Genomic DNA, 14,996 nt, shown 5'->3' with positions numbered 1-14,996 from the left:
TTTTTTTTTGAGACGGAGTCTCGCTCTGTCACCCAGGCTGGAGTGCAGTGGCCGGATCTCAGCTCACTGCAAGCTCCGCCTCCCGGGTTCACGCCATTCTCCTGCCTCAGCCTCCCGAGTAGCTGGGACTACAGGCGCCCGCCGCCACGCCCGGCTAAGTTTTTGTATTTTTAGTAGAGACGGGGTTTCACCGTGTCAGCCAGGATGGTCTCGATCTCCTGACCTCGTGATCCGCCCGTCTCGGCCTCCCAAAGTGCTGGGATTACAGGCTTGAGCCACCGCGCCCGGCCCAAAGTATCTTTACATACCTGTGACCCACGTGCATTTGCAGTAAACCATGAACGAATCCCATGTAATTCCTGATTTGAAAAATGGCTCTTGCAAGATGGTGTAAGAGTTGGGATAGGCTTTGATTGTGAATTTTCTTCTTTCCTTCCCTTTTCTATTGCATTCTTCCCCTTTATTCGAAGGTATGTGCAACTGAATAATTATTATAGAGAAGGAATCCAAAATCGTGACATCTCAGAGTCTTGGTACCAATCACATAAAGTAAGGCTTCAGGCTGTGTACAATGGCTCATGCCTGTAATCCCCGAGGTGGGAGGCTTGTTTGAGCTCTGGAGTTCAAGACTAGCTTGGGCAACATAGCGAGACCCCATCTCTACAAATAATAATAGTAATTAGCCAGGTGCAGAGGCGTGCACCTGTAGTCCCAGCTACTCAGGAGGCTGCGGTGGGAGGATCCCTTGAGCTCTGGAGGTCAAGGCTGAGGTGAGTGATGATTGCACCACTGCACTTCAGCCTGGGCGACCGTGTGAGACCCTGTTTCAAATAAATGAATAGATGAATGAATGAATGAGACAGAGAAAGACTTCAGAGAAACAAGTCTGCCCTTTTGGTAAAGTGGAAGAAAGTCATACTTCTGTTTGGCATGCTAATTAGTACACTTGAGACCAACTCGATGCTTAAAATTTTAGTCTAAGGAATCAAAAATTATCTTCCAGTTTTGCCTGGGTTTGTCTCTTGAAACATATAGTATTCTTACAAAGGCTTTCAAGTTCTAAACTAAAAGTGAAATTAATATAGCTTTTGGGATATACAGATTTATTTCAATTTTTTAGTGCCTTCTTTGTAAAAAAAAAATGCAACAATTGGTGTTATGATAATAGTTAACATCTTCCAAGAACGACATTAAGACAGTTTGCACACATTTTACACATTGTGTCATCCTATCAGAATGCAAACAGCACCTATAACAAGAATCTATGCTCTGTATGGGTGGAGATTTTGGTCTGTCTATATTCGATTTTTTCTTTATGCCCATTAATGAGAGCAATGCCAACTATATAATAACTACTAAATAAATGTTTTTGGAATGAAAAGTTATTAAATCCTCCAGCAACGTTCTGTTCGTATGTTGCCAGTAGGTGATACGCTGTTAGGTGTTCACTCCATATTGTGGGACAGTGTGTGTACAGTGAAGGATGATTTTCAGTTTCTGCCTTCTGTCTAGTAGATATGAACCTTATCTATATACAAGATTAAATAATAAGGTAACAGTTGTTTCTGGATGATATGGGAGATGTGAACAAAGCTAGAAGAATTATACGTAATGGAGATACGATTGAATATATACACATCACCTGGAGGTGTGCCTGAGCCGGGCAAATGCTTAATGCATGTTAACTATTATTGTCATTGCTACTGTAACATCATTGTCATCATTTGTTTTTTGTTTTGTTTTGAGATGGAGCCTCCGCTTCATTGCCCGTGTTGGCGTGCAGTGGTGCGATCTCGGCTCACTGCAACATCCGCCACCTGAGTTCAAGCAATTTTCCTTGCCTCATCCTCCCAAGTAGCTGGGATTACAGGTGCCTGCCGCCATGCCTGGCTAATTTTTGTATTTTTAGTAGAGACGGGGTTTTATCATGTTGGCCAGGCTGGTCTCAAACTCCTGACGGCAGGTGGTCCACCTGCATTGGCCTCTCAAAGTGCTGGGATTACAGGCATGAGTCACCGTGCCTGGCCTATCATTTTGTTTTATTTGACATTTAATAATTATACATATTTATGGGATACCTAGTGATGTTTTCCTACATGTAATATATAATGAGCCAGTCAGGATAATTAGCATGTTCATCATCTCAGACATTTCTCGTTTCTTTGTGTTGGGAACATTCTACATCCTCCTTCTAGCTACTTTAGACTATTATTGTTAACTGTAGTCATCCTACACTGGTGAATAGAACACTCAAACTTATTCCTCCTGTCCAACTATAATTTTGTGTCCCTTAACAAATCTCTTGCTCTCCCCCTTCTCCCTACTCTCCCCAGTTTCTGGTGTGCTCTGTTATACTTTTTACTTCTATGAGATCAACTTCTTTTTAGCTTCTGCATATGAGTAAGAACATGCAGTGTTTAGCTTTCTGTTCCTGGCTTATTTTACTTAAGATACTATCCTCCAGTTCCATCCATGTTGCCGTGAATGACAGGATTTCATTCTTTTTCATGGCTAAATAGTATTCTGTTGTGTGTATATACCATACTTTATCCATTCATCTGTTGTTGAATAGTTCGATTCCATATTTTGTCTACTGTGAATAGTGCTGCAGTAAACATGTGGGTGTGGATATCTCTTCAAAATACTGATTTTCTTTCCTTTGGGTAAGTGCCCAGTAGGGGGATTGCTGGATCATATGGTAGTTCTAGTTATAGTTTTTTGGGGAACCCCCATACTGTTCTCCACAGTGGCTCTACTAGTTTACATTTCCACCATCTGTGTCTAAGAGTTCCTGTCTCTCAACCTCCTCACAAGCATTTGTTGTTTTGTGTTTTTGATGACAGACATTCTAAGTGGAATGAGATGATACCTCATTGTGATTTTGATTTGCAGTTCCCTGACAATTAGTAATGCTAGCAATTTTTATATATTTGTTGGTGCATTTGTATGTCATCTTTTGAGAAATATTTTGTCAGATCATTTGTCTTTCTTTCACATATTTTGTGTATTTATTTTTTTTTGAAATAGAGTCTCACTTTGTTGTCTAGGCTCAAGTAACCCTCCTACCTCAGCCTGAGTAGCTGGGACTATAGGTGCATGCCACCATGCCTAGCTCACTTGCCCATTTTTCAATCTATTATTATTATGATTTTTTGCCATTGAGCTATTTTGAGTTCCTTATATATTTTGCATATTAATCCCCTGTTAGATAAACAGTTTGCAAATATTTTCTCCTACAGATTGTGTTTTCACTCTATTGACTGTTTCCTTTGCTGTGCAGAAGCTTTTTAGCTTGATATAATCTCATTCGTTTCTTTTTGCTTTTGGTGCCTGTGCTTGCGAGGTCTTACTCATAAAATCTTTTCCCAGATGAACATCCTAAAGTGTTTTCCTTGTTTTTGCCCGGTACTTTTGTGGTTTCGGGTTTTACGTTTAGGTCTTTGATTCATTTTGAGTTGATTTTTGCATAGAGTGATGGATGGGTATGTAGGTTCATTCTTATGCATGGGCATATTTAGTTTCCCAGCACCATTTATTGAAGAGACTGTCTTCCCCAATGAGTATTCTTGGCACCTCTGTCAAAAATCAGGAGACTTGGCTTGGCTGTGTTCACACCTGTAATCCCAGCATTTTGGGAGGCTGAGGTGGGCAGATTGGAGTTTAAGGCCAGCCTGGGCAACATGGTGAAACCTCATCTCTACAAAAATTATCTGAGTATGGTGGCATGTGCCTGTAATCCCAACCACTCAGGAGGCTGAGGTGGGAGGTTCACTTGAGCTTGGGAGGCGCAGGTTGCAGTGAATCAAGATCGTGTCACTGCACTCCAGCTGGGTTACAGAGTGAGACTCTGCCTCGAAAAAAAAAAATCAGTTGGCTCTAGATACATAGATAAATTTCTGGGTTCTGTATTCTGTTCCGTTGGTCTGTGTGTTTGTTTTTATGTCAGTACCATAAGAACAGCATTGTAGTACATTACTACAGCTTTGTAGTATATTTTGAAGTCTGGTAGTGTGATGCCTTCAGCTTTGTTCTTTTTGCTTAGGATCGCTTTGGCTCTTCAGGGTCTTTTGTGGTTCCATGCAGATTTTTAAGATTTTTTTTTTCTGTTGCTGTGAAGAATGTTACTGATATTTTGATAGAGATTGCATTGAATCTGTAGCTTGCGTTGGGTAGTATAGTCATTTTAACAATATTAATTCTTCCAATCCATGAGCATGAAATAACTTTCCCTTTGTCTGTATCCTCTTCAATTTCTTTCATCAGTGTTTTGTAGTTTTTGTTTTGGAGATCTTTCACCTCCTTGGTTAAATTTATTCCTAGGTAGGCCGGGCGCGGTGGCTCAAGCCTGTAATCCCAGCACTTTGGGAGGCCGAGACGGGCGGATCACGAGGTCAGGAGATCGAGACCATCCTGGCTGACACGGTGAAACCCCGTCTCTACTAAAAAAAAAAAAGAAAACTAGCCGGGCGAGGTGGCGGGCGCCTGTAGTCCCAGCTGCTCGGGAGGCTGAGGCAGGAGAATGGCGTGAACCCGGGAGGCGGAGCTTGCAGTGAGCTGAGATCTGGCCACTGCACTCCAGCCTGGGCGGCAGAGCGAGACTCCGCCTCAAAAAAAAAAAAATTTATTCCTAGGTAATTTTGGGGGAGATTGCTATTGTAAATGAGATTGTCTTCTTGATTTCTTTTTCAACTAGTCCATTATTTATAGAAACACCACTTTCATATTTTCGTATGTTGATTTTGTATCCTGCAACTTTACTGAATTTGTGTATCAGTTCTAAGAGGTTTTTTTTTTTTTTTTTGGTAGTTTTTAGGCTTTTGTCTCTATAAGATCATGTTTTCCGCAAACAGAAACAATTTGACTTTCTCCTTTCCAATTTGAATGCCATTTATTACTTTCTCTTGTCTGATTACCATGGCTAAGACTTCCAGTACTGTGTTGAGTAAGAGTGATGAGGGTGGGCATCCTTGTCTTCTAGTTCTCAGAGGGAAAGCTTTCACCTTTTCTATATGATGTTAGCTGTGGGTTTGTCATATATGGCCTTTATTGTGTTGAGGTACTTTCCTTCGATACTTAATTTATTGAGAGTTTTTAATTGAGATGTTGAATTTTATCAAATATTTTTTCTGCATCTACTGAGATTATCATATGGGTTTTGTCCTTTATAGTTGATGTGATGTATCACATTTATTGATTTGTGTATGTTGACCCATCCTTGCATTCCTGGGATAAATTCCACTTGATCATAGTATATTATCTTTGTGATGTATTGTTGGATTTGATTTGCTAGCATTCTGTTGAGGATTTTTTGTGTGTATATTCATCAGGGATATTGTCCTGTACTTTTCTTTTTCTGTTGTATTCTCATCTGCTTTTGATATCAGGGTTAATCTAGCCTCTTAGAATGAATTAGGTAGAATACCCTCCCCTTTGATTTTTTGGAATAGTTTGAGAAGAATTGATATGCATTTTTCTTTAAAGGTTTGGTAGAATTCAGTATGAAAGCCATTTAGTCCTGGACTTTTCTTTGTTGGCAGATTTTATATTATTGATTCAAACTCATTGCTTGTTATTGCTCTGTTCAGGTTTTAAAAAAACATGTCTTCTTGGTTCAGTCTTGGTAGGTTGTATGTGTCCAGAAATTTACCCATTTCCTCTAGGTTTTTGAATTTATTGGTGTAGAGTTGTTCGTAGTATCCTGTAATGATTCTTTGTATTTCTGTGGCATCCATTGTGATGTCCCCTTTTTCTTGTCTGATTTTATTTGTTTGAGTCATATCTCTTTTTTTCTTAGTCTAGCTAATGGTTTCTCAATTTTATCTTTACACAAAACCAACTTTTATTTTGTTGGTTTTTTAAATACATTTTTTATTTCAATTTCATTTATTTCTCCTCTCATCTTTATTATTTCTTTCCTTTACTAATTTTGGGTTTGGTTTATTCTTGCTTTCCTAGTTTCCTTGAGATACATTATTAGGTTATTTGAAATCTTTCTAGTTTTTTATCGTAGGCCTTTATTGTTATACAGTTGCCTCATAGTACTACTTTTGCTGTGTCCCATAGGTTGCGGTATGTTGTGCCTCTATTTTCATTTACTTTAAGGAATTTTAAAATTCCATTCTTAATTTTGTCCTTCACTCATTGGCTGTTCAAGAGTATGTTGTTTAATTTCCATGTATTCGTACCACATTTTGCATGTTCCTCTTGTTACTGATATTTTCCACTGTGGTTAAATAAGATAGTATGATTTCAATTTCAAAGTCTAAAAAAATTTTTGAGACTTGTTTTGTGTCCTAACATATGGTCAGTCCTAGTGAATGTTCTGTGTGCTGTTGACAAGAATGTATTTTCTGTAGCTGTTGCGTGAAATGTTCTGTAAATGTCTGTTAGGTCTGTTTGTTCTGTGGTGTAGTCTGTCTGAATAATCTGTCCAGTGCTGAGAGTGAGATGTTAGAATCCCCAGCGATTACACTATTTGAGTCTCTCTCTCCTTTTAGAGCTAATAATGTTTGCTTTATATATCTGAGTGCTCTGGTATTGAATGTGTATATATTTACAGTTGTTATATTCTCTTGTTGAATGGATCCCCTTATTATTATGTAATGTCATTCTTTGTCTAATTTCACAACTTTTGACTTGAAGTCTGTTTTGTCTGATATAAGTACAGCGACTCCTGCTTACCTTTGGTTTTCGTTTGCATAGAATATCTTTTTCCATACCTTTGCTTTCATTCAGTCTATGTGTGTCTGTAGGTCAGGTGAGTTTCTTTTAGGCAGCATATAGTTGAGTCTAGTCTTGTTTTTTGTTGTTGTTGTTGTTGTTTTTTAATCTAGTTATCCAGTCTATGTCTTTTAATGAGTTATTTAATTCACTTACATTCAAGGTTATTATTAATAGGTGAGGACTTATCTTGTCATTTTATTGATTTCTGGTTGTTTTGTATATCCTTTGTTCCTTACTTCGTCTTACTGTTTATTTTTGTGGTTGGGTAGTGTTCTGAAGTGATAAGGCTTGATTTCTTTCTTTCTGGTTTTCCTTGGTATTTTGGCTCCACCCATGAGTTTTATAGTGTCACATGTTTTTATAATGGCTGTTATGATCTTTTCACTTCCAAGTATAGTACTCCCTTGAGCATTTCTTATAAGACTGGTCTAGTGGTGATGGATTACCTTCGTTTTTGCTTGTCTGTGAAAGATTTTATTTCTCTTTCATTTCTGGAAGATATCTTTGCTACATGTAATATTCTTGGTTGGCAGATTTTTTTTTTTTCTTTTAGTGCTTTGAACATAAAATCCTATTCTCTCTTGATTGGTAAGATTTCTGCTGAGAAATCTGCTATTAGTCTAATGGGAATTCCCTCATAGGTGATTTGATGCTTTTCTCTTGCTGTTGTTGTTGTTGTTGTTATTTGTTTGTTTTTGAGATGGAGTATTGCTCTGTTGCCCAGGCTGGATTGCAGTGGCGTGGTCTCAGCTCACTGCAACCTCCGCCTCTTGGGTTCAAGTGATTCTCCTGCCTCAGCCTCCTGAGTAGCTGAGATTACAGGCACCTGCCACCACACCCAGCTATTTTTTTATATTTTTAGTAGAGAGAGAGTTTCACCATGTTGGCCAGGCTGGTCTTGAACTCCTGACATCGTGATCTGCCTGCCTCAGTCTCCCAAAGTACTGGGATTACAGGCATGAGCCACTGCACCCAGTCCTTCTCTTGCCGTTTTTAGAATTCTTTGTCTTTGACTTTTGATAATTTGACTCTAATGTGCCTAAGAGGGGTCCTTTTTGAATGGAATCTATTTGGGATTCTTTTGGCTTCCTGGATCTGGAAGCTCCCAAGACTTGGGAAGTTTTCAGCTACTATTTCATTCAGTGTTTTCTGTACATTTCCCCTTCTTTTGTCTTTCTGGAACACCTACAATGTGAATATTCACTTAATGGTGTCCCCTGAATTATGTAGGCTTTCTTCATTTCATTTTACTTTTTTCTTTTTCCATTTTTCTGTGTTATTTCACAAAGTCTGTCTTCAAGTTCAAAAATTCAGCCACTCATGGTGGCTCACACCTGTAATCCTAGCACTTTGGGAGGCCAAGGCAGGCAGATCATTTGAGGTTAGGAGTTTGATACCAACCTGGCTAACATGGTGAAACCCCATCTCTACCAAAAAATACAAAAATTAGCTGGATGTGATGGCACACCCTGGAGGTGGAGGTTGCAATGAGCTGAGATAATGCCACTGCACTCCAGCCTGGGTGACAGTGAGAACCTGTCTCTAAATAAGTAAGTAAATAAATAAATAAAATTCTGCTTGGTCTATTCTTTTGGTAAAGCTCTAGCTTGTATTTGTTTATTCATTGAATTATTCTACTCTAGGATATCTGTTTTGTTCTTTTTTATGGTATTTATCTTCTTGTTGAATTCTTATTCAAGTCATGAATTGTTTTCCTGATTTCATCAAATTGTCTAGCTCTATTATCTTGTATCTCACTGTAAGATTACTATTTTGAATTCTTTTTCTGTCATTTTGTATATTTCTCTATCATTGGGGTGTATTACACAGGAATTATTATATTCCTATGGAGGTGTCATGTTTCCTTACTTTTTCATGTTTGATGTATCCCTATGTTGATTTCTATGCATCTGGTGGAATAGTTGCTTCTTCCAATTTTATGCAGTAGGTTTTGCAGGGAAAGAAATACTCATATGAATGGATCTTGGGGTGTTGGTTTAGTGGGATGCATTGGTTTTGGTTCCAGGTGGGCATAGTAGTGTAGTTTTTGTGTAGTTTCTTCAACTGTAATCCATGCTAGTGATGTTTGTGAGTGTCTCAGTGGCCTCAGCTGAGAGGCTTTGTGGTGGTGGTGGCATGACTTTGCCAGGGATGTGCTCACTGGGCTATTTGTCAGGTCAACGATGCATGCATTCACATGGTGGGTTGTTAAACTTGGGGTCTTACTTGCTGGGGTTGGGGTTGGTTCTCTTACTCTGGCTGAGGGCACAGTTGCTTGGTTGCTTGGCCAGTCTGGGAGTATGCCTGCCAGAGGTGGCCTGTTGGACTGTTTCTCAGGTCCGGGACATGGGCACACTGCTGCTCAGCTCTCCTGGGGGGAATGCCTGCTGCGGACAGCCCACAGGGCTATTTCTCAGGCATGAGAGGTGGGCCTAAGGCTGCTTGACAGCCCTCTGGGCATGTCTGCTGGGAGTGGCCTGAGGAGTTGCATCTCAGACCTGGGATGTGAACACGGGGCTGCTCAGCTGGCCTAGGGGAGTTGCTGCTGGGGGTGACCCGAGGGCTGTTTTTCAGGCCTGGGATGTGGACATAGGGCTACTTGGCTGGCTTGGGGTTATGTCTGCCAGGGGCATCCTGCAGGGTTGTTTCTCAGGCCCTGATTGAGGTGTGGAGCCTTTCAGTAGGCTGGGGGCATGGCTGTAGGGGGCTGCACTGCCCGACTGTGTCACAGATCCTGGATGCAGGAGTGTAGTCACTGTGCTAGCCTGTCAGTTGCACAGGGCCTTCTGCTTGCAGGAGGGTATACAGCAGTTTGGTTGGCTCGAGAGTGGGTTTGCCCTGGGTGGGACTGTTTCTGTGGCTGAAAGTGAGGATGGTGGTTTTCCTTCAGTGCAGGACCAGAGTCACAGCCATTCCTGGGACCTGGGGTGTGGAGTTCAGCCACCTGTGTAGGTTTGGTGGCATGAAGATGGAGTCCCAGTGCTGGAAAGGTGCAGTGGCTACTGGCCCCAAGAGGAGGGCACACTCCAGAGGGAGCTGTGGTCTGAAGATGGCACCATGCTGTAGTAACTTGGCTCATGGGGTGGGTGGGGAGTGGGGTGTACGCCTAATCTGGGGCAGTGCAACTGTACGAATTCCCAGCAGCTCTCCAAACTGGGCTCAGAACTTGCAAGGACTGGGGGATCCTCCTGTAGTAGGGACTATAGGTGTTTGCCGCGGCAGTGGAGGCAGGTGGAAATCTCCTGCTTACCTTTTCCTCAAAGGGAGAAGGCCCTCATATGTCCAGGCCTACCCAATCCTGGTGGAAGAGATGGGGCCACGGAGGCTGGGGGCCTTCATGCTGCCCTTCTAGACTTTCAATCACCACAGGGGCCTCTCCACTTCCCCACTGCAGTCCAGTGCTTTCCCACACTGAAGTCAAATCTTAGCTGTTTATTCATTTAGCTGTTTATTCATTGCCTTTGTCCTTCCGTAAGAAAGTAGGGGGCAGGTGAGCACCAGGTGCCTCTAATCAGCCATCTTGCTGATGTCCCACCCACCATTTATTCTATGATTTTTCATGAATCTGATGAGAGCTCTAAAGTGAATGTTCATCTCTTCGTTGAAGTGGTCAGAAGGTGGTGTCCTGGACAAGATGATCTTCTCAGCTTGGACAGAATGTGGACAGGCAGGGAGAGGAGAGGAGCTACTTCAGAGGAGGAAAATCCTGAAAATATGGGGACTGAGGTGGAAATCATGTGTTTCCTGATCCTTAGGTAGCGAGACCAGCTGATCTGGTGCAGAAAGGGCACATGGATTATTAGAGGGAGTAAGGTTAAGATTGACAAATCAGAATGTGTTTATTCTGTTATGAATGCTACATTAAAGTCACAAAATTGGTATTGAAACCCTGCCTGTGTCTGTGAGCAATCAAGTACTCCTTTTTTTTTTTTTTTTTTTTTTGAGACAGAGTCTTGCTCTGCTACCCAGGCTGCAGTGCAGTGGCGCTATATTGGCTCACTGCAACCTCTGCCTCCCAGTTCAAGCAGTTCTCCTGCCTCAGCCACCCAAGTAGCTGGGATTACAGACGCCCGCCGCCAAGCCTGGCTAATTGTTTTTCTGTTTATTAGAGACAGGGTTTCATCGTGTTGGCCAGGGTGGTCTGGAACTCCTGACTTCAGGTGATCTGCCTGCCTCGGCCTCCCAGATTGTTGGGATTACAGGCCTGAGCCACTACGCCTGGCTCCAAATATCCTTTAATGGGAAATTATATGGTCTCTTTAAAAAATAATAATAATAATAACATTGTAATCTGTAGTCGCAACATTGTATCTGCTTGAGAAATAATATTTGTACCTTTGGGGTCACATAGCCTCTGAGACAAACTTTGTCCTAATAAAAAGGCTACTGTTCAGCCTTCTGTTTTTGAAATTTAAGAACCTCATTTATTACCAACTTCTCTTAGTATTAACTCAAACATTTCTTAGAGGATTAGTACAAATATTATGTTCTCTCATCATCTCTATAACAGGCTGTAATTCTGAGGACCAAGCTTGTGCCTTGTTCATCCCTGTATCTCTTCCAGCACTGAATACAGTTCCTGGCATAAACTCAGGATGCAATAAATTGTGTTTGAATTGAATTTTCAAAGCATTCAAGGCTGGCCACCTCTGCACTTGGTGGGAGTAATTTGCATTTGAGCTGCATGTTTTGAGATATATCAATATCGTTTAATATTGTTCTTTAGGTCCAGCCTGATGAGTGAAGAGGCTAAGCGAGGAGCACCCAACCCTTGGCTCTTTGAGGAGCCAGAGGAGACCAGAGGCTTGGGTTTTGATGAAATCCGGCAACAGCAGCAGAAAATTATCCAAGGTACCAAATACCCTGAGGAGTGTGGGCTCAGAAACCTTGCCAGAATTTTTTTTGTTTTTTTGAGACAGAATCTTGCTCTGTCACCCAGGCTAGAGTGCAGTGGCGTGATCTTGGCTCACTGCAACCTCCACCTCTTGGATTCAAACGATTCTCCTGCCGCAGTCTTCCGAGAGGCTGGGACTACAGGCGCGTGCCACCATGCCTGGCTAATTTTTTTGTATTTTTTTAGTCGAGACAGGGTTTCACCCTATTAGCCAGGATGGTCTTGATCTCCTGACCTCATGATCCTCCCACCTTGGCCTCCCAAAGTGCTGGGATTACAGGCATGAGCCACTGCGTCCGACCACCAGATTTTTTACTGGAACCTTGATTGTTCCTCATCCCCATTGAAAATTGGAGTGAAAACTGCTGGTCCTTTAAAGCTTTTGGCGTGTGCCTCAGGATACCTGGGGAATAGACAGTTGCTGTCACTCATCTCGGTGGCTCATGGAAGTGGTGACTTTCCACTGGGCAACAGCAGAGACGGCAGATCTGAGTCGAAGTCCGAGTGAATTTGATGCCTATGCTCTGTGCTTTAGCTTCACGACTGGGAATTAGTCTCCAAACGCAAGACTCCATTTTTTGGTTGTTGTTGTTGTTATAAAATATGTCAATTTGGCTTTTCTTTTTTATCTTTTGCCCTGTGGCTTTTTTACTTTTTTTTTTTTTTTTTAACTTTCTTATATTTGTAAAATTTCAGAAGTAATGCATGATTGTTATACAAAGTGTAAACAATATAGGAATGTATAAGATGAAAGCCCTCCATATTGGTTCTCCAATCTCAAACTGGAAACAGATTAATACGTATTTCCTTAGACCTTTTGTATATATTCACATACATATATTCAATATAAATATACTTACTTTACATAAATGAAATCATGAGATAGTTAGCTCTCTCCATATATATATAATTCCACACCTTTTTAAAACTTAGTATGTGTCGCCTGGGTGTGGTGGCTCACGCCTGCAATCCCAGCACTTTGGGAGGCCAAGGCGGGTGGATCACCTGAGATCAGGAGTTAGAGACCAGCCTGGCCAATATGGTGACACCCAGTCTCTACTAAAAATAAAATAATTAGCTGCGTGTGGTGGCACGCACCTGTAAACTCAGCTACTCGGAAGCCTGAGGCAGGAGAATCACTTGGACCCAGGAGGCAGAGGTTGCAGTGAACTGATATAGCGTGTCACTGCACTCCAGCCTGGATGACTGAGTGAGACTTCAGCTCAAAGGAAAAAAAAAAAGACTTACCATGTGTTATGAACTTTATAAAATGTCAGTATGTACAGCTATATTATTCTTTCTAATTCTGCTTTTTAAAATCAGCTTTATTGCCAGGCCTGGTGGCACACACCTGTACTCCTGACACTTTGGGAGGCCAAGGTGACAGGATAGCTTGAGTGTAGGAGTTTGACACTAGCCTAGGCAACATAGTAAAGTCCCATCTTTAAAAAAATTAACAAATAAAAAGGAAGAGGAAGGAGGAGGAGGAGGAGAAAATAAATCTAAAATCAGTTTTATTGATATATAGTTGATGTGATCATAAATGGCCCATGTTTGAAGTATATGATTTGATAAGCTTTGGCATGCAGATATGCCTGTGAAACCATCACTACAATAAAAATAATGAACCTAATTGTTACTTCCAAAAGTTTTCTTCATGCCTCTTTGTAATTCTTCCTATTGTTCCTCCCTGCCATGCTCAGACAACGGCTGAACTGCTTTTTGTCACTATAAATTAGTTTCTATTTTCTATAATTTTATGTAAATAGAACTATACAGTATCTATCTTTTGGGGAAGAAGGGGCTGTGGCTTCTTTGTCTAAGCATAATTATTTTAAGATTCATTGAACTGGTTATGTATATCAGTATTTCACTCTCTTTTTTTTTTGAGACACAGTCTGGCTTTGTTGCCTAGGCTGGAGTGCAGTGGTATGATCTTGGCTCACCACAACCTCCACCCTCCTGGGTTCAAGCAATTCTCCTGCCTCAGCTTCCCGAGTGGCTGGGATTACAGGCGCCCGCCATCATGCCCAGTTAATTTTTTTTGTATTTTTAGTAGAGATGGGGTTTCACCATGTTGGCCAGGCTGGTCTTGAACTCCTGACCTCAAGCGATCCACCCGACTCAGCCTCCCAAAGTGCTAGGATTATAGGCGTGAGCCACCATGCCTGGCTTGTGTTTCACTCTTACATTATAGATTTGTATTCCATTGTGTGGATTTACCTCAATCTGTGTATCCATTCACCTGTTGATTAATATTTGGGTGGTTTTCAGTTTTTGGCTGTTACAAAGAAAGCTGCTATTTGCATTCATGTATAAGTCTTTGTATGGACATAAATTTGCATTTTTTTTCCTGAGGTAAATACCTACAAGTGGAATGACTGAGTCGTATAGTAGCTGTATGACTTTTTAAATTTAAAACAATTTTTAATTTGCAAGAAAAAATTATATTTATGGTTTGCAATATGTTGCTTTGAAATATGTATACATAGTAGAATGGGCAAGTCAATCTAATTGTGTATTAGCTCACATGCATATTTATTTGTGGTGAGAACACTTCATATCTACTCTCTTAGCAGTTTTTAAGCGTATTAGTCACTCTATTGTACAGCAGATCTTTTGAGCTTATTCTTTCTGTCTAACTGAAATTTTGTATTCTGTGACCCGCGTCTCCTCATCTCTCCCCGAACCCCCAGGGGCTTGGTAACCACTCCTCTGCTCTCTGCTTCTCTGAGTTCACCTTTTTCAGATTCCACGTATAAGTGAGATCATGTGGTATTTGTCTGGTTTTCTTTGCCTACAAATCCCAGCAGTGGGACTGCTGGGATCACTTTTAATTTTTTTGAAGAACCTCCATACTGTTTTCCATAATGGCTGCAGTAAATTTACATCCTCACCAACAGTGTGCGGGGATTCCCTTTTCTCCACATTCTTGCCAGCACTTATCTTTTTTCCTTTTGAGCATAGCCATTCTGACAGGTGTGAGGTGATAGCTCATCATGTTTTGTTGGTTTTTGTTTGTTTTTGAGACGGTGTCTCGCTGTGTCACCCAGGCTAGAGTGCAGTGGTGCAGTCTCTGCTCACTGCAAGCTCCGCCTCCCAGGTTCACGCATTTCTCTTGCCTCAGCCTCCCGAGTAGCTGGGACTGCAGGCGCCCGCCACCACATCCGGCTACTTTTTTGTATTTTTAGTAGAGATGGGGTTTCACTGTGTTAGCCAGGATGGTCTCGATCTCCTGACCTTGTGATCCGCCCACCTCGGCCTCCCAAAGTGCTGGGATTACAGGCTTGAGCCACCGCACCTAGCCTGTTTGTTTTTTTGAGACTCTTGCCCAGACTGGAGAGCAGTGGTGTGATCCTGGCTTACTGCAACCTCCGTC

The 14,996-nt window shown here is 41.5% G+C and overlaps 1 protein-coding gene across 1 annotated transcript in view; it reads left to right on the top strand.

The window, feature by feature from the left end:
* The window catches only part of STX8 (syntaxin 8), a 330,835-nt gene that overhangs the window by 58,705 nt on the left and 257,134 nt on the right, over positions 1-14,996 (top strand). Inside the window, exon 5 of the mRNA XM_025363339.1 lies at positions 11,450-11,574. Within this exon, the coding sequence (XP_025219124.1) occupies positions 11,450-11,574 (125 nt within the window). The remainder of the gene's footprint in view (positions 1-11,449; positions 11,575-14,996) is intronic.

This window comes from Theropithecus gelada, chromosome 16 (assembly GCF_003255815.1).
Source record: "Theropithecus gelada isolate Dixy chromosome 16, Tgel_1.0, whole genome shotgun sequence".
In the NCBI taxonomy this organism is placed as follows: domain Eukaryota; kingdom Metazoa; phylum Chordata; class Mammalia; order Primates; family Cercopithecidae; genus Theropithecus; species Theropithecus gelada.
The sequence above is the reverse complement of the archived record's forward strand: the minus strand, read 5'-3'. Positions and strand labels throughout refer to the sequence as shown.